At 39.7% G+C, this 22,487-nt stretch overlaps 1 protein-coding gene across 1 annotated transcript in view; it reads left to right on the top strand.

The window, feature by feature from the left end:
• LOC145346843 (piezo-type mechanosensitive ion channel component 2-like) overlaps positions 1-22,487 on the top strand; it is an 895,380-nt gene that overhangs the window by 695,341 nt on the left and 177,552 nt on the right. The window contains exons 27-32 of the mRNA XM_080194667.1: positions 152-248; positions 892-1,057; positions 1,363-1,452; positions 1,609-1,739; positions 18,151-18,222; positions 20,445-20,554. Of these exons, the coding sequence (XP_080050793.1) occupies positions 152-248; positions 892-1,057; positions 1,363-1,452; positions 1,609-1,739; positions 18,151-18,222; positions 20,445-20,554 (666 nt within the window). The remainder of the gene's footprint in view (positions 1-151; positions 249-891; positions 1,058-1,362; positions 1,453-1,608; positions 1,740-18,150; positions 18,223-20,444; positions 20,555-22,487) is intronic.

The raw sequence follows: 22,487 nt of genomic DNA, 5'->3' as shown, positions 1-22,487 counted from the left end.
AGTCAAATCTTCACTGATGTCATCTAATAATATACTTAAAGTTGTTTAAACTATTCACTAATTAATTGTCCTTAGTAACAAAATTAAAGAAAGAAATCAACACTGCTTTTTGTCTTTAAAATGTATACTTGAATATCTGTTTTTATTCCAGATAGGAGCATGTGCCTACATCAATTCTTTAATTTTGAAAAGCTGTTGGTTAATCCAAACATTTGGTCTCGTTTGCACTGTTAAGGGCTATGATGAGCGTAAGTAATACATTTATCTTTTATCCTACAAAAATATTTATGCCAAAGAAATATATTCTCCAAAAGGCTCAAGGTACCAAATCTGAATCACAAAATGGACAAAATTAGGATTTAATGTTTCTAGTATAGTATATGTGCTTATATAAAATTACAAACACCATGCAAAGTGTACAATTGATTCAAAATTGAGATCTGCATGTAGAAAAGCATGGACTCATTTCTAAATTCAATTAAATTGATGCCATTGTACAGGGTTATCAAATGCATAGTTAGAATCCATTTATGCTACCCAACAACTGACAATAAGCTAACCCTAACGCATTACTGAAACTAATAACCCTGAATTTTATTACCTAATGAAAGTTTTCTAAATGCTTAATAAACCCATCAGATTTCCTAGTTTCAGCACACTTTCTAGTAATGTATTTTACATTTTGTCATTTTGCTTTTTAACCCAATTTTTTGTTGTTGTTCTTGATTTGTAGACACATATACCTGAAAAGTTAGCAATTCAATAAATAGTATAAATGTGTTGGTGAAATCTTAAAAAAACATAAAATTTACAATAAGAACTAGTAGGCTGATCATTTCCATAATTAGGTTTTGACTTATTGCTGTGTTGAAATAATATCTTTTTCTCTAGCCCCTCCTGAGAATCTTAAGAAATGTCCATTGCCCAAAGATGAAGCAGGCATTATATGGGACAGTATATGTTTCTCCTTTCTGTTGCTGCAGCGGAGAGTTTTCATGAGTTACTACTTCTTGCATGTAGTGGCTGACATAAAATCTGCCCAAATCCTTGCATCAAGGTAGGTTAAAAATAAATAAATCTTTATGTAATATAGAAAAATCCATAAGACTATTAGAATTAGTGTTTATCTGATTCAATCATTAATGTAGTTACATTATATTTCATTTCTGCTCATGATCAATTGTTCAGATACCTTCTAAAAGTGTAAATATTAATTACATTTCAGTTTTTGGAAGAAACAACATCAGACTATACTAAAATTTTGTTGCATCAGCAAAGATCTTTACATTACACAAACTTTAAGTTTGTGATAATTTTTAATGTGTATATTGCTTACTAGTCATGCTTTATGTCCTGTTTTAGAGGCGCAGAGCTGTTTCAAGCTACAATTGTAAAAGCTGTGAAGGCAAGGCTTGAGGAGGAAAAGAAGTCAATGGATCAACTCAAAAGACAGTAGGACCACATTCTAAGTGACTATTTTTATGAATGCATGTTGTCATGTCATGATTGTGACCTTGCATTGAGTATGATAAGACTAAGAACCTTTGTATTGTGTATTGGTTGCTGCTAATATGCCATTCACACACATACTTCTTCTATCCTAAATAGGATGGATCGCATCAAAACAAGACAACAAAAATATAAAAAAGGCAAAGAGAGAATGCTCAGTTTGACTCAATCAGTAGATGCTCAGGGTTCCCAGGTGAAGCAGGAAGATGATGATCAAGATGATGATGAAGGTATTTCAACTGGGAAGCAATAAGTCAAAATGTGTTGCATGCATTTGTTAATTCCATTGTTGACCTGTGTTATTTATGTTATACCACATGTCACAACTATTACGGATATGCAGCATGGTCATCCTCTTAATATTTTATCAATAAGATACAGATACAGAATTTAGAGTTAACAATGCACATGAATTAACAATTTTGCAAAGAAAAGTTTCAGTTATGTCTACACAAATTTGATTTGAGTGTAAGCTCCTGATGTACCATTCTGATTTACTCCCATTAAGAAGATATTGGAGCTGGTCATCCTTTGGCTGATTTTCTGACAGACCACACCAGCTGGTCTTCTGTACTTGCAGTGAAGAGGCAGCCATGTTAGGTTAGGCTACATTACTTCCATTGGACCAGCCATTTATATTGGAATGCATATTTGTCACCCTGCAGCTCACTGGCTATGTATACGGTTTGGGCAGGTAAATATTGACTGTCTTGACCACCATTGAAAGTGTGGTAGTGTGGCCCCTTTAAGGGGTGGGAACGCATGGGTCACAGGACCCTACAGGTATCTATCAGGAGGAAGCGCACGAACCATTACCCATCAAGTGTTAAGGTGTGGGAGTTGGTAGGAGGAATCTTTAGTGTGAGCCCGGGCTTCAGTGGAACTAGACTTGTATCTGCATTGAATTTAGTGCATGTGGTTTTATCTTTCCTTCAATAAATCATTGCTGTGATTCAAGGCTGTCTCATCATGATACCTCATGCTACAACGCTGGCAATTAGAATAAATTAACAGTGACTAATGTGCCTAAATCTGGAAGGGAAAAGGTGAGTCCCTGAAAGACAAACCTGCAAGGAAGTGAAAAAAGGTCACAGTGCCAACCTTAGCCGTGCCACAGTTCGGGAAAATCGGTCTGATCGAAAGCTTTGATACTTTCTCACAGCCAACGAAATAACATTTGAAGAAAAGCAGAAAGTTATTTTACTTGCAGTTTGTGGACCTTAGACATATAACCTGTGAGAAGCCTTACATCTCTGAAAGCACCGAATACAAAATTCATTGACCAGTTATTAAGGGGCCACTTTAATCTTCGACCCTCCATTTTTATGCAGTGATATGAATTCCACTCAGCTATTAGGGACCCAGAGGAGGCACTTTCTGCTTTAGTCACTAGACTTCACAAATGGCAAAAACTGTGCGATTGTTTAAAGTTTATTTATTAGTGTCACAAGTAGGCTTACGTTAACACTGCAATGAAGTTATGTGAAAGTTCCCTAGACGCCACACTCTGGCCCCTGTGTGGGTACATTGATGGAGAATTTAGCATGGCCAACACACTTAACCAGCACACCTTTCAGACTGTGAGAGGAAACCAGAGCACCCAGAGGAAACCCATACAGACATGGGGAGAGCATGCAGACTCCATACAGACGGTGACTCAACCTGGGAATTGAATCCAGATCTCTGACACTGAGCCAGCAGTGTGAACCACTATGCCACTATGCTACCCCACAGTTTGGTCCATCTTTAAGTGATATGTTACATACTCATCTCGTATTTCGTGTTAACAGTTTGAATACTCAAAAGAAACTCCTTGTCAAAACTAAATTTTCACTAGATAAAACGGTTGAATTGGCTCAAGCGACTGAGCGCACTGAAGAAAGCATTCTTGAATTGCAAGGCATGCAGGGCAATGTGAATGAAATTTGACGGAAAATGGAGGCTGCTTGAAATACTAGCTACAAGAGCCCAGCGGAGCCCAAGAGGAGGAAGAGAAGTCACTAACCACAAGTGGTTAATGAATATTACCATCACCCATTCCCAAGACAGATGCAGATGTAAAGAGTTCATTTGTTACAGATGTAATTGGAAGGGTCACATAAAGCCAGATGCTGAGTCAGATAGTCTGTGCCCAGTTCGCAAAAAAATTAAGGATTCCATTTACAAGATTAAGGAAGATTCAGAAGAGAAGTGTAAAGTTAGACAAACATCTCCAATTAAAATCTTCCTTATGGTCAATGGGTGTCCATTAACTATGGTACTTTGGCCTTGGTAATAGGTGAATAAACATATAAGTATTTGCAAAGAGGTCTACAACCCCTGAGACACAACAAAACTTTGGTAAAGTTGGTAACCTGTATGGGGAGGCACTAAAGTTATTGGGCACAACATCAAAACCAATGTCTTAGCAGCAACAGTCTGTTGTTACTCCTGATGATAGTGAAAGAACAGAAGCCTAGCCTTTTGGAACAAGACAGATTGAGGCAAATTAAGTTGAATTGGGTGGTAATAGTCAAGGTCACAGATGGGGTTTTCCAAGAACTCTTGTGTACATATCAAGAAGTTTTTCAAAGAGAGCTGGAGTATCTATGGGGTGTAAAACTAAAATTTACATAAACCCTGGGTCAACGCCAAAATTTTTAGAGCCCAGCCTGCCCCTTATGCATGACATCAAAAAGTTGAGGTGGAGTCAAAGATATTGGAAGACCTAGTGACAATCAAACTGGTACAGTTTTCAGTGTGGGCTGTGGCAAAAATTTCAGTGCTAAAACCAGTGAGGATTTGCAGTGATTACAAGCTGACTGTAAACAGAGCTGCTCAAATAAATAGCTATCCTATCCCCAGGGTAGTAGACCTTTACACTAAACTGGCAGGAGGCTATGAGTACATGAAATTGGACTGGTGTCATGCCTACCAATAGCTTGAGTTGGAAGAAGACTCAAGGAAAGTTGTTGCCATTAATACGCATAAAGACTTATTCCAATATATGAGATTACCCATCAGCATTTCATCTGCTATCACTATCTTTCAGTGCACCATGGAAAGCCTCCTGCAAGGGAACCCACAGTGGTCATGCATCTAACCAATGTCTGAATAACAGGGCCATCACCCAAGGAGCATAGGGTCAATTTAGAGGAAGTTCACAAAAGATTCAAAGAACATAAGAACATAAGAAATAGGAGCAGGAGTAGGCCATCTAGCCCTTCGAGCCTGCCCCGCCATTCAATAAGATCATGGCTGATCTGTTGTGGCTCAGTTCCACTTTCCCGCCCTCTCCCCATAACCCTTAATCCCCTCTCTTATCAAGAATCCATCAACCCGCTTCTTAAAAATATTTAGCGAGGCAGCCTCCACCACTTCAACGGGCAGAGAATTCCAGAGATTCACCACCCTTTGAGTGAAGAAGTTCCTCCTCAACTCCATTCTAAACCGCCTCCCCTTTATCTTGAGGCTGTGCCCCCTAGTCCTACTGTCTTTTTTGAGCGGGAAGAGTCTCTCCACCTCTATCCTATCCATCCCATTCATCATCTTATACGTCTCAATGAGATCTCCCCTCATTCTTCTAAACTCTAACGAGTACAAGCCTAGTTTATTCAGCCTCTCCTCATAGCTCAATCCCCTCAACTCCGGTATCAGCCTAGTAAACCTCCTCTGCACTCCCTCCAGGGCCAAAAGAAGCTGGTGTCCACTTGAAAAGAGAATTTAGGATTCTGAGTAGATGCAAAAGACTTGAACCCAGGAGAGGTAAAGGTAAAGGCAGTAAGAGATTTGCCTCTACCAAAGAACATAGCAGAGTTGAAGTCCTTCTTGGGTGGTGAACTATCATGGTGGTTTTTTACCCAACTCGTGTACCATTTTGGCATCCTTACACCATTTTCTAAAAAAAAAATCAATGTTGACAATGGGAAGATGTCTTTGACCAAGTAAAACAAGCCCTGCAATCATCTATTTTACTTGTTCATTTTGACCCAGGTAAGCAGATCATAGTAATGTGCAATGCATCACCTTATGGCATAGGGGTCATACTTCCCCATCGGATGGAGCATAGAATGGAGCAGCCTGTCATTTTTGCTTCCAGGACCTTGTCAAATGACAAAAAGGAGGATTCACAGATTGAAAAAGACAGCCTAGCAGTTGTATTCACTGATGAGAAGTTTCATCAGTATGTGTATGGCTGCCATTTCACCATTATTTTGGATCATAAGCAGTTGCCAGGGCTATTCTGCATAGACATACCAGTCCGGCGGATTGCATCAGCTGAAGTTCAAAGATGGGCCTTGCTGTTAGCTGCCCATGGTTACATATTTCAGCACAGGCCAGGGGCACAAATTTCTAATGCTAATGCCCTAAGTTGGCTCACACTTCCGCAGCCAGTATCTTTGCAACCAGTCCCGCAGAAGATAGTCTTTGCATTGAATTTTCTGGGCACACTACTCATTTTGGTCAGCCCACATCAAGACGTAGACCCAGAGGAACCCAGTCCTTTTGAAAGTGAAGAAAATGGTTTTGATAGACTGGCATTTTGACAAATCTGAGCAAGTCCGGCTCTTTTGCAGCATCATCATGAAATCACCCGCAAAGATGGGGTGTTTTTGTGGAGGAGCCGAGTGATAGTACCACATCAGGAGCAACATCCCTTCCTCCAGGAGTTGCACAGTGCAGATCTTGCACAAACCAAGATTGAAATATTGGCCAGGAGTGACATTTGATGGCCAGGAATTGACAAGGATGCAGAGGGTGTGGTCAACTCCTACCAACATTGTCAAACGCAATTTCACCGGGTGCAAACTCTCACGCTAGTTGCCATTGGACAAGGCTCCACTTTGACTTCACTGGCCCTTTCATGGGGAAGATGTTTTGATTCTGGTGGATACCCATTCAAATTGGCTAGGTGTGCAAATCATGAACTCCACAACCTCAGCTGTCACTATATGGACAAGCTATAGCAAATTTTCAAGGTTCACGGTATTACAGAAGTAATTGTTTCCAACAATGGCACTGCTTTTACAGCTGAGGACTTTGTCCAGAATGAATGGCATCAAGCATATACAAACAGCAACTTATCACCCTGCTTCTAATGCTTTGGCAAACAAGGCACTGCAGACTTTCAAAGCATTGATGGGAAAAAAGTCCAACAGACCACTGCCCCTCCAATTAGCCAATTTCCTACTTTCCTGTAACACCCGGTTTCGTCCAGGTGCTCTGGTTTCCTCCCACATTCTGAAAGACATACTGGTTAGGTGCATTGACAGGAACAGACACCGGACTGTGGCAACTAGGGAATTTCACAGTAACTTCATTTCAGTATTAATGTAAGCCTTACTTGTGAATTGGTAGATGGAACATAACATGGGAAAATGTGAACTTGTCCACTTTGGCAGGAAGAGTAGAAAAGCAGTATATTATCTGAATGGAGTGAGGCTGCAGAACTCAATGATTTCAGAGGAATTGAGTGTCATGGCACATAAATCATAAAAAGTTGGTATACAGGTGCAGCAAGTGATTCAGATACCAAATGTACTGTTGACATTTATTGCCAGGGGAATGGAGTATAAAAGTAGGGAGGTATTGATGCAGTTTTAGGGTCATAGCTATATCTTATTTGAAGTATTTTGTACAGTTTTGGTCTTCTTATTTAAGAAAGGATATAATTGCATTAGAAACTGTTCAGTGAAGGCCTGTGTAACTGATTCTTGAGATTAAGGTGTTAACATATGAAGGGAGGTTGAGCAACTTGCATCGATGCCCATCGAAGTTCAGAAGAATGATTGGTGATCTTATTGAAACATAGGAGGGTACTTGACAGAGTGGGTTCTGAGTGGATGTTCCCTTAGAGAATCTAGATCTAGAGGGCACATTGTAAAAATTGGAGATGTCCCATTTAAGACTGCAATGAGTTTTTCTTTCAGGGGGTTGTTCATCTGTGAAATTCTCTTTTCCAAGAGCTGTGGAGGTAGAGTCATGAAACATATTCAAGGTTCAGCTAGATTCTTAATCAACAAGGGAGTCAAGGGATATAGGGAGTAGACACACAATTGGAGTTGAGGCCAAAAATCAAATCAGCCATGATTGCATCAATTAGTGTACTCTTGTTCTAATTCTTGTGTTCTTATGTGAGTTCTTTTGAATACTACTTACCCCAAACAGAAAATGTTCAATTCCCCAGCACTGAGACATCTTCAGCTTAATATTTACAAAACTTGCAATATTACAGAATTCACTTCTATTGTGATCAAAGAGTAAGTTTTTTTTATTCTTTCATGGGATGTGAGTATCGATGGTTGGGCGCCTCCATTTACCCCCCACTCTAATTGCCCTTGAACTGAGTGACTTGCTAGGCCACTTCAGAGTCAGCCACATTGCTGTGCATAGGAGCCACATTTAGGCCAGACCGAGTAAAGATGACAGAGTGAACCAGATGAGTTTTTACAACAATGATCTTATGGTCAGCATTAAACTTTTAATTCCAGATTTAAATCAGATCTCCAGAGCATTTCCTTGGGTCTCTGGACCCCTAGTCCGGTGACAATACCATTACAGCACTGCATCCCGTGGTGATTTTTTTTTTCAACACAGCATAGTCCTTGCTATGGTGAAGTAGCCTGCATTCCTATTATAGAACCCACCAGGTTTTCATCTCAATGATTTAAAATACTTATTTACTTCTCTGCATTCACAGTAATATATCTTTTACTTAATGGCATTTAACAATAAGCATTTCACTAAATTATGTTAAAAATATTGTATAATAATAATTACTTTTTCAACCAAAGAACATATAACATATAGAGGTTGAGATGGCTGATAGAAAATTAGAATCTCCGTTCAATCAATTACCATTGAGACATAAACCACAAAGGTAATAAATATGGATGTATAATATTAAAGGATAATATTTCACTTGATGAATAATGATTTTATAGGCAAAATACTAGAGGAGTTTACTGATAAATGATTTGGTAGATACTGCACTCATGGTTATGATCCATTTACAGTAATTTTATAATGAGAATAATTTGTAACCATTATTGATCCTGCTATAGGTTGAAAAGTTCTGATCATGTACTTTGAGCTTTGTGTAAGAACGTCAGTTTCCTAATGCAGGATTATTAGAACTTGTGCTTTTGTTGATACATCATTCACCCTAATTAATGTTATTTCAGTTTCATTTGTGCTAGATGCATGATACTTTTTCATATTTTACCAAATTTACAATTATATTTCCTTACAATGAAATAAGTATATACTTCAGAATTGTTGGATTTTTTTTCTGTTTGAGCCTTAATTAAATTTCAGCCTTGGCAACAGGCCAATTTCTTTGTCCCAGATACTTGAAGGAAGGAAGGAAAAAATATTGGGCTTCCATGAGTCATATTTACCTTACTGTTGAGTGGAGTGTAAATTTGAATGGGATATAAAAAACATTGCACCCAGTTCTGTCAGCTTTTAATGGGCAGGTTAGGTTAAAATTGCCTCCCTGAGTCATTAACCATTGCTAAAAGTGTATACATGTCTGGATGCCAGATGAGAATAGGTTTTGGATCATATTTGATATTGAATAGCCCACTGCTACTCTTATTTAGCATCACAAATGAAGAATGGCCACTTTGGTAAAGGAAACAGTAACATCTTTGCAAAACTAGACAAGATTTTAACTCACTCAAAATCAATTCACTCAGAGTTAAAATCAGGCCCCAAAATCACAATGTGAGAATTGGAAAAGGAAAAAAAATCAGCAAACGAACTGGAGTGCAATTCTCATTTTCAGAATCATCCACACAAGCAATGTGTTATTTGTCCTAATGTCATGAACTGATATGCATTCAGATGAAAAACTTTTCTTTAATTTAGAAATATCTTTTGATTACTTGTTTTCCATTTTTATTAAGTTGCTCTTGTTAGTACATGCTCTATTAGTAGCAAAAGCCTAGGAAATATTGCTGGCACTACCAGTAAACAAATATTTAACACATTTGTATGACATTCCTCTGCCCATTAATTTAATGCATACATTAACCTTATTATTTTAAGTGTGTAATCTTCCCGTTAAAACAGGGGTAGAGAAATGCCATATGAATTATCAACAATAATTGCTAGGCTAAAATTAGCACAGCTAATATTTTAACAAGAAGCTTGGATTCACATTTGTCTGGTGCTGAAGTTAGTTGAAGTAATCTCAAATTGTTGAATTAACATTGGTAAACTCAGTGAAATGTTTTATTTCTGTTAATTCTAAGTTTCTGTTAGCTAGGAAAATAAGAATGAACTTTTTTTATTGAAAGGTTTTGAAAAACAGGATTGATAAAATATAAGCTGCATAATAACAAGACAATAATAAATATGCACGATGATATGCTAGTAAATTATTCCTACTTTATGGAAGACTTGCAGCACATTTAAAAAATTAGTCAATGTAATAAGTGTGCCTGTGTTATTTTCTTAATTTTTGAAACTATTGGAACAGGGAACTCATGCTGCTAGCTATGATATTTCTGATGGAAAGTATGTATTTTCCAAGTTAACAGAGAGGACGTGAATATAGTAAGAAGCATCATTAAAATATACAATACTTTAATTTATTTAATGGTACAATGAAACATGGGGAGGTGCATCTTTTTGTTAGCAGATCATAGAATTAACAAAATAACATAGGAGAATGTATAATGATGAATTGAGAAATGGCAGAGAAACTAACCGATTACTTTGACTTTACAAAAGAAGATACAGAAAATCTTCCAGAAATACTAAGCGAAATAAATGACTCGTAAAACTGAAGAACTAAAAGAAATCAATATTAGCAAAGAGGTAGTACTTCAAACGTTAACTCGGTTGAAGGTTGATAAAACCCTTAGACCAGATGAGCTTCTTTCTAGAATTGAAGGAGTTGGTTAGAGAGACAGTGGATACATTGTATAGATTCTGGAAAGATTCCTGAAGACTGGAAAGTAGCAAATGTAATCCCACAATTTAAGAAGTTGGAAAGAGGGAGAATAGAGAACAACAGACCTATTAGATTTAATCATTTTAGGGAAAATTTTAGACTCTATAATAAAGCTATGTTCCTTGTCCATGTTTAACCTGATGCCGTGAGACTTCATGAGTTCGGAACTGATGTTTAGGACTCTCAGGACTCTTGACTGTATGTTACTGTGCCACCACCTCTACTAGGTTTGTCCTGCCTATTTCATTCCTTTGGGACTTTGTAGAGATTTGATCAAATTGAGTGGCTTGCTAGGTCGCAAGAACATAAGAACGTAAGAAATAGGAGCAGGAGTAGGTCATCTACCCCTTTGAGCCTGCCCCGCCATTCAATAAGATCATGGCTGATCTGTCATGGCTCAGTTCCACCTTCCCGCCCTCTCCCCATAACCCGTAATCCCCTTGCCTATCAAAAACCTATCAACCCGCGTCTTAAATATATTTAGCGAGGCAGCCTCCACCACTTCAACGGGCAGAGAATTCCAGAGATTCACCACCCTTTGAGTGAAGAAGTTCTTCCTCAAGTCCGTTCTAAATCGCCCCCCCTTTATCTTGAGGCTGTGCCCTCTAGTCCTACTGTCCTTTCTGAGCGGGAAGAGCCTCTCCATCTCTATCCTATCCATCCCATTCATCATCTTATATGTCTCAATGAGATCTCCCCTCATTCTTCTGAACTCTAACGAGTACAAGCCTAGTTTATTCAGCCTCTCCTCATAGTTCAACCCCCTCAACTCATTTCAGAGGATGGTTAAGAGTCAACCATATTGCTGCTGCTCTGGAATCACATGTAGGCCAGATCAGGTGAGGACATCAGGTTTCAAAGAACAAAGAAAAGTACGGTACAGGAAGAGGCCCTTTGGCCCTCCAAGTCTGTGCCGATCATGAAGCCCAAACTAAAAAATAACCTTCTGCCCTTCCTCAGTGCATATACCTATCCATGTACCCATCCCAATGCTTCTTAAATGTTGCTAATGTGCCTGCTTCCACCACATCCACCGAAAGCACGATCCAGGCACCCACCACTCTCTGCTTGGAAAACATCCCCCACACATCTCCCTTAAACTTTCTGCCTCTCACCTGTGCCCCTTTGTAATTGACAGTTCCACCCCTGGAAAAAGCTTCTGACTATCCACCCTATCTATGCCTTTCATAATTTTGTAAACCTCTATCAGGTCTCCCTTTAGCTTCCTTCTTTCCAGTTACAACATTCCTTATTTATTCAACTTCTCCTCAAAGCCAGCATCCTGGTGAACAACCTTCTTTGCACTCTCCCCAAAGCTTCTGTGTCCTTCTGATAGCATGGTGACCAGAACTGCATGCAATAGTCCAAATGTGGCCTAACCAAGGTTTTATATGGCTGCAACATGATTTCCCAACTCCTGTAATCAATGTTTTGGCTGATGAAGGCAAGCATGCCATATGCCTTTTTAATCACCTTGGTAACCTGTGTTGCCACTTTTAGGGAACTGTGGACCTGCATGCCCAGATCCCTCTGTATGTTAATGTTCCTAAGCATTCTGCCATTTATGGTATAATTCATACCTAAATTTGATCCTCCAAAATGCATCACCTTGCATTTGTCCAGATTAAACTCCATGTGCCATTTCTGTGCCCAAGTCTCCAATCTATCTATATCTTGTTGTATCCTCTGACAATCCTAGGCACTATTAGCAACTCTGCCAATCTTTGTATCATCCGCAAACTTACTAATCAGACCACCCACATTTTCCTCCAGATCTCTTATATATACTACAAAAAACAGAGGTCCCAGCACGGATCCCTGTGGAACACCACTAGCTACAGATCTCCATCCTGATAAATACTCTTCTGTAACCAAGATGTGGAGATGCCAGCGTTGGAGTGGGGTAAGCACAGTAAGAAGTTTCACAACATCAGGTTAAAGCCCAACAGGTTTATTTGGTAGTAAACACCACTAGCTTTCGGAGTGCTGCTTTTTTGTCAGGTTCAGGACACTCACCTGACAAAGGAGCAGCACTCCAAAAGCTAGTGGCATTTACTACCAAATAAACCTGTTGGGCTTTAACCTGGTGTTGTGAGACTTCTTACTGCGATTCTGTAACCAAGCCAGTTCTGTATCCATCTAGCCAACTCACCCCAAATCCCATGTGATTTTAGTTTTTGTACCAGTCTGCCATGTGGGACCTCATCAAACGCCTTCATAATGTTCATATATGCTACATCCACAGCCCTTCTCTCATCAATTTTCTTTGCCAGCTCTTCAAAAAAACTTAAGTTAGTGAGACATGACCTTCCCCGAACAAAACCATGCTGTTTGTCACTAACAAGTCCATTTTCCTCCAGATGTGCATATATCCTGTCCCTTAGTATCTTCACCAAAAGCTTGATGTCAGGTTCACCAGCCTATAATCTGCTGGATTATCCCTACTTCCTTTCTTAAACAAGGGAACAACATTGGCTGTTTGCCAGTCCTCTGGAACCTCGCCTGTGATGAAAATAAATGTGAAGGTATCAGTTAAGGTCTCAGTTATTTCTCCCCTTGCTTCCCACAGTAACCTGGGATAGATCCCATCTGACCCCGGGAACTCGTCTACCTTAATGCAATGTAAGGTACTCAACACTTCCTTCTTTGATATATTGCATTCTCAAGGATGTTCACACACCTATCCCTGACCTCAACATCCGTCATGTTCTTCTCCTTGGTGAATACCAATACAATGTATTCATTAAGGATTTCACCCATTTCCTGTGGTTCCACACTTAACTTCCCTCCATTGCCCTTGAGTGGGTGTATTCTTTCTTTTGCTACCCTCTTGTTCCTAATATATGCATAAAAAGCCTTGGGATTCTCCTTGATCCTGTTTGCTAAAGGCATTTCATGGCCCTTTTTAGCCCTCCTAATTTCACGTTTAAGTTCCTTTCTGCTTTCACTGTACTCCTCAAGGGCTTTGTCAGTTTTTAGATGCCTTTTTCCTTTTGACTAAACTTACGATTTCCCTTGTTCCCATGGTTCTCGATTCCAGCCATTTCTATCTTTCATTTTCGTGGAGGCATGCCTTCATGTCCTGCACTTCAATCAACTTTAAACGCCTCCCACATGCCACACGTGGATTTGCCCTCAAATAGCTGCTTCCAATCCACATTCCCCAGTTCCTGTCCAACGTGGATTAATTGGCCCTCACCCAATTAAGGACCCTTACCCGAGAGCCACTCTTGTTCTTATCTACGATTACCCAAAATCTTATGGAATTATGGTGGTTACGCCCAAAATGCTCCCCTACTGAAACATTGGTCACTTGGCCTGGCTCATTCCCCAATCCCAAGTTTAGTATGGCCCTCTCCCTGGTTGGATTGTCAACAAGCCCTCCTGGACACATCAAACAAATTGCTCTCCATCTGAGCGCTTGGCTGTAAGATTCCCAGTCCGTAGGGGGGAAGTTAAAGTCACCCATCACAACTACCATGCTTAATTCACACCTTTTCAGTATCTGACTACACACTTGCTCCTCTGTCCTCTGAGGGTTGTTGGGAGGTCTATAATGCACTCCCAACATTGTGATTTCACCCTTCTTACTTCTGAGCTCCACCCATAATGCGTCACTATAAGATTCCTCCAAATTGTCCTCCCTGAACACAGCTGTGATTTGTTCCCTAATCAGTAATGCAATTCCCCCACCTCTTTTGTTTCCACTTCTGTCTGATCTAAAACAACGATATCCCGGAATATTAAACTGCCAGTCTTGTCCCTCCTTTAACCGTGTCTCTGTAATTGCAATTACATCATAATTCCATGCAGTAACCCAGGCTCACAATTCATCTGTTTTACCGGTTATATTTTTTGCATTGAAGCAAACACAACCCAGACCTACAGCCCATCTGAGCCCCGTGGCTTCCCTCTGCCTGCTCTAGTTCTGCGCTATGTTTATCTCAGTCTCACTTTTTTCCCTAGTCTCTATACTTACTGGCTTGCTGTTCCAGTTCCCACCCCTGCCACACTAGTTGAAATCCTCCCAAACAGCACTAGCAAATCTCCCGTCCAGGATATTAAGAACATAAGAAATAGGAGCAGGAGTAGGCCATCTAGCCCTTCGAGCCTGCCCCGCCATTCAATAAGATCATGGCTGATCTGTCGTGGCTCAGTTCCACAGTCCCGCCCTCTCCCCATAATCCTTAATCCCCTCGCTTATCAAAAACCCATCAACCCACGTCTTAAAAATATTTAGCGAGGCAGCCTCCACCACTTCAACGGGCAGAGAATTCCAGAGATTCACCACCCTTTGAGTGAAGAAGTTCCTCCTCAACTCCGTTCTAAACCGCCCCCCCTTTATCTTGAGGCTGTGCCCCCTAGTCCTACTGTCCTTTCTGAGCAGGAAGAGTCTCTCCACCTCTATCCTATCCATCCCATTCATCATTTTATATGTCTCAATGAGATCTCCCATCATCCTTCTAAACTCTAACGAGTACAAGCCTAGTTTATTCAGCCTCTCCTCATAACCCAACCCCCTCAACTCCGGTATCAGCCTAGTAAACCTCCTCTGCACTCCCTCCAAGGCCAAGATATCCTTGCGTAAGTGCGGCGACCAAAACTGCACACAGTCCTCCAGCTGCGGCCTCACCAGTGCCCTATACAGCTGCAGCAAGACCTCCCTACTTGTATATTCAATCCCCCTCACTATGAAGGCCAGCATCCCATTAGCCTTCCTGACCACCTGCTGCACCTGCAAGCTGGGTTTTTGCGACTCATGCACAAGGACCCCGAGGTCCCTCTGCACCGTCACCTGCTGCAGTTTTTCGCCACGTAAGTAATAGTCCTTCCTACCATTATTCCTACCAAAGTTGACCACCTCGCACTTGCCAACATTAAATTCCATTTGCCAGTTCCTGGCCCATTCGCCCAGTCTATCTAGATCCTTCTGCAGACTCTCCACACCCTCCGCGCAATTTGCCGTTCCACCAATCTTGGTGTCATCAGCAAATTTCGACACCATACACTCGGTTCCCTCCTCCAGATCATCTATATAAATGGTAAATAGCTGAGGCCCCAGCACCGACCCCTGGGGCACTCCACTAGTCACCAACCGCCAATCCGAATAGCACCCATTGACCCCCACTCTCTGCCTCCTATTAGACAGCCAATCCTCTATCCACGCTAACAACCTACCCCCAACTCCATGCCCCCTTACCTTCTGCAATAACCTCTTGTGAGGTACCTTGTCAAACGCCTTATGAAAATCAAGAAAGACCACATCCACCGCCTCTCCTCTATCCACCGCCCCTCCTCTATCCACCGCCCTAGACACTATAGCATTACAATATAACAGACAGTTTATGGTCGTACTGGTTCACTATTATGTCTATCAATTCATTGAAAGATTTTGAATCTGGGTAGGTTAAACCTTTTATGATGCTGAAAATTGGGACCCAACAAATATTCAGGATAAAAATAGTTCCCTTCTATCTCATTTGCCCGGAAGAAATATCTCATTCTTTTAACATATTGGGGCCAATCCTCCATACCCACATCGTAAGGTTCCAGTTTCCCACACAGTGGCATTTTCAATATCTCTCTATCACTGTCTTATTGAGTTTGTTAAAAGACAAGGCTGTCGAAAGCTTTTCTTGTTCCTTGTTGCCGATGTAATAACTCAGGAAGCCTGACTGGAAAGGAATATAATTTATTTACAGAATGCAAAGTAAAACCACTACCATGGTCCTTGCCATTCTTTCTGACAAATCAAATAAACTAAATTAAACAAACTGAGAGACAGTTCTGCAGACCCAGTCCTTGGTATGCCTTATAAAAGGCTTAGGTAATGAGTTCCAGCTGAGCAAGCCATTGCATGTTACCAGGGGAATTCTTACTCAACCAGCCCCCCAGGGAGTTCAATCAATTATTATCCAAGGATACTGTATGCCGTGGTTAGAACAAAGATTGATAAGCATTTTTAATGACAAACTACTGGTTAGTAAGGGGCAAGTGAGACCCTTTTTCAGTCAATTTCAGCCCAAAGATGATAGCAATAAATTGAAAGTGAATCAACCTTTTGTTGCAGTAGTTTTAAAATCTAAGAATTGATCAGCTAACTAGGCATACTCTTTGCTTGGGTTTGGAGAGGGATCTTGTTACTGAAAGTTGGAATCCCTCCTTTTAGACTTGGTAATCCTGTAAATCAAAGCCTACCAGGGAGAGCCATCCTAGGCAGCAGATAAAGTTGCAAAAGTCCCAGATGACCAGAGGCTGCTCACCCCTTTGAAAGGGAGAACTGACTGGTGGTGATTTAACCTGAGGATGACCACACTTCAGCTAGTACAGTAATTGAACCCACGCTGTTGACATCACTCTGCGTCTCAAGCCAGCTGTCTAGCCAACTGAGCGAATACATTAGTGCTTTCGTTCTGCTGATAAACTATAACATTTTTGCTAGTTATAATCAAAACATTTTGATGGAGATTGGGCCTCTTACTAACGTGTTCTTTGGGCTTAAATGAAGCAGTGTATCTCTACATGAGAATATATGCACTTCATAATGTAGGGCAGGATATTCACTCTGATGTCCTGATCCTGCTGTCTGGATGAAATGCAACCAGGAATCCAGAAATGCTGGCGTAGAGATCCAGAGGGATATTTTGGAGGAAATGGTCGACTGCTAGTCCCATTAAATCAAGGACAATGGATAGGTTCTCAAGTCTGCAGAGCAAATCTAAGGCATTCCACTGAAAGATCAACAGATGGACGGCACGGTAGCACGGTGGTTAGCACTGCTGCTTCACAGCTCCAGGGATCTGGGTTCAATTCCCAGCTTGGGTCACAGTCTGTGTGGAGTTTGCACATTCTCCTCATGTCTGCATGGGTTTCCTCCCACAGTCCAAAAATGTGCAGGTTAGGTTGATTATCTATGCTAAAATTGCCCCTTAGTGTCCTGAGATGCATAGGTTCGAGGGATTAGTGGGTAAATATGTAGGGATGAGGGGGTAGGGCCTGGGTGGGATTGTGGTCGGTGCAGACTTGATGGGCCAAATGGCCTTTCTGCACTGTAGGGTTTCTATGAGATGGAGTTGCTGAAGTAGATGAACAATCATTAGTGTGTTTCAAATTGGAGGAATTCTCTGAAGGCTTTACACTATTTATACATAAAATATGGCTACAGATGTTCGGCCAGAATTACAGATGGAAAACCTCAGCTGTGGCCCTCTTCATTTGTGACTGGATTAGTTAAAAGAGGCATCAGTGGCCCCAGTGGCCTCCATCCAACAAGCCACAGTAACAGCAGGTGGGCCATTTGTATTCTAGAAAAATCTAGATGGTGTGTGAAGAGTGTCCTCAATTGACACTTCAATTGGCTACCTCTGTTGGAAGCATAAATAAAACTAAAAAATCAAATTATTCAGGAGCAAATCTTTAGGTGACTCTGATTCATCAGTTCTTTTAAGAGTGAGGAATAGTGTTGAGAGGTTGTGAAGGAATCTTAAAAAGCATTGGAAAATAACTCACATATGCAGATGATTTCATGAGAGAAAATGTGATAATTAAAATAGGTACTTATGTATTAAGTATTATTTATTTCTTGCATAAAGTTCTCATTAATATGTTACTCCATTTGTAATTCTCCAGTTAAAACTCAGCCCACCTAATTATTTTGTTTTTGATTTTCATAATTAATATTTGGACCTATTTTATTTTAGGAGAACCAGAGAAAGACAAAGCCAAGGGCAAAAAAAAGCAGTGGTGGCGGCCCTGGGTTGACCATGCTTCTAGTAGGTTTGCCTCAATCATCTGTTAGTTGTGTATGCTAATCATGTACCAAATTTCCTTGAATAGACAATTGTGGTTTTTTTTTAGTTTAATTTCAAACAGAACTTAATAAGTAAAAATGTTTTTAAAAATCATTGCCTATTCTAGTTTGATTTAAAGCATGAATTTATTTTAGCCCAGTTGTTATTATTTTGATGGGCTTTATGCTCGGTTTCAACCAAGGTTGGAGTTATGCAAGAAGGTCCTTCTGCACTAACTCACCATCACTATAAGGGTCCACCTCGAATGCACAATCAACTGTGAAACTACAGTATGCTGAATATGATCATCTAACCGTTTTGCATTGTGCTTCAAATAAATTCTACGCGTATTAATTTGAAGTAATTCTTTACCTGACAAATTTTGAATTATCCAGTATTTGGAATTAAGCAATTTTAATAATACAGCACAAGTGTTTTCATTTTGAATTAGCTGATTATTTGCATTACGCAACTTCAGGTTAAGAGGAACAGACTATGTGCGTAAATGATTAGATGAAAGCCAATGTATAAGCTATCTTTATGCCATCTGTTTATCTGTTGTGAACAAAACTGATAAATCCATGGCTGATTACTGAAGAACACAGTTTTTTAGCTGCATTGATGTTGTTTTCTGATCTGTAAAACTACTTGTGTTAATTGGTACCACTTAAATACATAAATGTATACAGGAAAGACAACAATGCTGTTTTGCCAGACTGCAAGGAATCATTACTTGCAGCTGTTTGTCTCAATCAAACAGCCAGTTGCTCCATTATTTATATTTTTGGGTTGGCCTTTACCTTTATGACTCTGTTACAAAATGAGGCATGAAAGTAATGAATTCTTGATCTATTCAAGGAAATAAGGTATCTGTTCCATGCGTGATATCAAACTAATTGGTTATTTCGGAGGCTAAGGTCAGTTCCGGGATGCTGTGAATTTTCAGTATGTGGATCCGTCAAGACCATTTTGTGACTGCTTCATTTTCACGAAGAATTGTCATTAATTTTGACCACTGTTTCATTTTTTTTTCTGTCTATTTATTGATTTTTAGGATTGATTCAATTTATCCGTAAAGGTATTGGTTTGGGAGGTTACTGAGTTTCTTATCAGGAAAATGAATTACAGTCGTTGTAGGTAAAATTTGTAGTAAAACCATAAGCTTTCTTTATAAGTGTTTTAATAACATTGTTACTGGTGCGCAAGATAGAAAATTTCTGTTAATTCAGCTTATCTTTTAATTCCCTCATTCTATCATCCCAGTAATCTTTCCAATCAAGCACTTACTATTTAAACAAAAATGAAAGCAAAGCTATAAATATAAATAGATAGAAAAAACATGAAGTTAATGACAATTTATTTTAATTATGAGATTGTGTTTTATAAGGGTTTATAGCATATATAAATTTCAAAAGGATATTTATAATGCAGTGCATTTGGAATTAATAAGTTAACTATTTTTAATGACTGAAAAGAACACTGTGCATTCTCTTTTATTTTATTTGGTACAAATCCAGGGTTTGCTTAGTTTATATGGTTATACCCAGTCAAATGTAAATCTGAAAATTTAAAATGTACAAAAGAAAGCTTGATATGCATTATGTTATGATGAAATGCCGTGTCATTTTTATATGATCTGTTGGACAGATTTTGTATTGTTTGAAATCCAATTGAAATGCATGTTTCTGCATGGATTATTTAAAACTGAATTTCAGAAATATAAAACTAAAAGTTATATTTCACTGAGCCTTAGCCACAACTTCTCACTTCCTTATTCACAGTACTTGCACCGAAATATTACCTGTCTTTGCAATATTTATTCTCTTTTACTCCACCTTCACATTTTTCAACTATAGCCACCCTTTTTGATGTTGTGTATTCTGCTACTAATTCCTCATTAAACTTTGCTATCCTGGCTACTATTTCTTGATTTTTCTGTGCATTCTCTTGAGTTGGATGTTAACATTCAGGTAACCATTTAGGTAGTTTAGTGCTGTACATTCTTTACACTCTGCTGTCTATTACATTGTTGATATGGTTCAATCTTTAATTTATCATTTGTTTTATTAATGCCAGCTCATAAAGTAGAATGAAATGATTTTAAGATATATTTTAATAAAAGTAATTGAAGATCCATTCAGAAGTCCACAAATTGCAATGTTTCACCTTTCCTTTTACTAGTAATGTTATCTTCTCCTACTTAGTGGTACGAAGTGGAGATTACTATCTCTTTGAGACAGACAGTGAGGAGGAGAATGAAGAAGAAGTAAAGGAAGAAGAAGAAGAACAACAACCCAAAAAATCAGGTTTCCAGGTACTATTCTGGAATGCTGTTATAATTTTTCCAAGAATAAAATTTGTAAAACAAAAATCAAAAAACATTAAATCTAAATGCGTACAGTAAATAAGAGCTAAAATATTCTCTCAGCTCATGGAAATAAAAGCTGTCAATGCAAAGGTTAATTTAGCATCTGAAACTTAAGTTGAAACTTTGGATCAGATTCTGTCAGCTCTGACAGGGATGTTAAGACAGTAAGAAGTCTGAAAACACCAGGTTTAAGTCCAACCGATAAACCTGGTGTTGTCAGACTTCTTACTGTGTTTACCCCAGTCCAATGCCGGCATCTCCATATCAGGGATGTTAAGAGTCACACCTGAAGCTACCTTTTGTCTTTCAGATCTTGGCTGACCAAAAGTTTATTTCCAAGATTTTGAGGGGGTTGTTATAGCATTCATTATTTTTATATTTGTTCATGGAATGTGAGCATCACTGTCAAGACCAACATTTATTTCCCATCCTTAATTTGCCCTCAAGAATGAATAGTAAAAGAGCCACTTTATTGAACCACTTTAGTGGGTGTGGTGTTGCTGCATCCACAGTATCATTTGGAGGAGGGCTCCCAGATTTTGACCAGCAATAATGGAGGAATAATGATACAATTCCACATAAGGATGGTGTGTGGCTTGGAGACAAGTTACAGATGGTGATGTTCCCATGAGTCTGCTGCCCTTTTACTTTCAGGTGTAGCGGTTATGAGTTTGGAAAGTGCTGTTGAAGGAGCTTTGGTGAGTTTCTGCAGTGCATCTTGTATATGGTACGTATGGCTGCCTCTATATGTCAATCATGGAGGAAGTAAATGTTGAAGGTAGTGAATCAAGGGGGCTACTTTGTCCTGGATGGTGCCGATCTCCTTGAGTGTTATTGGAGCTACACTCATTCAGGCATTTAGACAGCATTCACTCACACTTCTGACTTGAACCTTGTAGATGGTAGACAGACTTTGAGGAATCAGGAGGTAAGTTACTCTTCAAAAATTCCTAATCCCTCAGCTGCCCTTGTGGCCACAATATTTATATCACTGCTCTAGTTCAGTTTCTGGTCAGTGGTAAACCGAGGACTTTGCTGGTAGTTGATTCAGTGGTGGTAGTGCCGTTAAATGTCATGGGGAGATGGTTAGATTATTTCTTATTGGGAATGGCTATTGTTGACAGTTTTATGTCATAAGAACATAAGAAATAGGAGCAGGAGTAGGCCATCTAGCCCTTCGAGCCTGCCCCGCCATTCAATAAGATCATGGCTGATCTGTCGTGGCTCAGTTCCACTTTCCCGCCTTCTCCCCATAACCCTTAATCCCCTTGCCTGTCAAAAACCTATCTACCCGCGTCAAACCCATGTCGTTGAAGTTATTTGCCTCATCAGACCAAATCTAAATGTAGTCCAGATCTTGCTACAAATGGGCATAGAGTGCTTCAATATCTGAGGAGTTGTAGGTCATACTGAACACTGTGTAGTCATCAGTGACCACTTCTGACCTTCTGATAGTGGGAAAGTCATTGATGAAGCCTTTAAAGATGGTTGTCCCAGGACTTTACCCTGAGGAACTTCTGCAGCTTGAGGCTCTTTATTCGTTCATGGGACATAGGTGTCGCTGAAGAGCCAGCATTTATTGTCCATCCCTGGTTTCCCTTGGAGGGCAGTTGAAAATCAACCACATTGCTGTGGCTCTGGAGTCACATGTAGACCAGACCAGATAAGGACAATAGTGAAATTGAGGCTGAAATAATTGGCCTTCCAATAAGCACAATCATCATTATCCTTTGTGCCAGGTATGACTCCAATCAATGGAGATTTCTTTAGACTGTATTTTTGCTGCGGGCCATGCTGCCACGTTTGGTCAAATACTACCTTGATGTCAAGAACAGTCACTTTCATTTCACTTCTTAGGTTAACCTCTTTTATCCATGTT

The sequence above is a fragment of the Carcharhinus amblyrhynchos genome, chromosome 8, assembly GCF_965287045.1.
Source record: "Carcharhinus amblyrhynchos chromosome 8, sCarAmb.v2.hapA, whole genome shotgun sequence".
In the NCBI taxonomy this organism is placed as follows: domain Eukaryota; kingdom Metazoa; phylum Chordata; class Chondrichthyes; order Carcharhiniformes; family Carcharhinidae; genus Carcharhinus; species Carcharhinus amblyrhynchos.
Note: the sequence above shows the minus strand (reverse complement) of the source record. Positions and strands in the feature narration are given on the sequence as shown.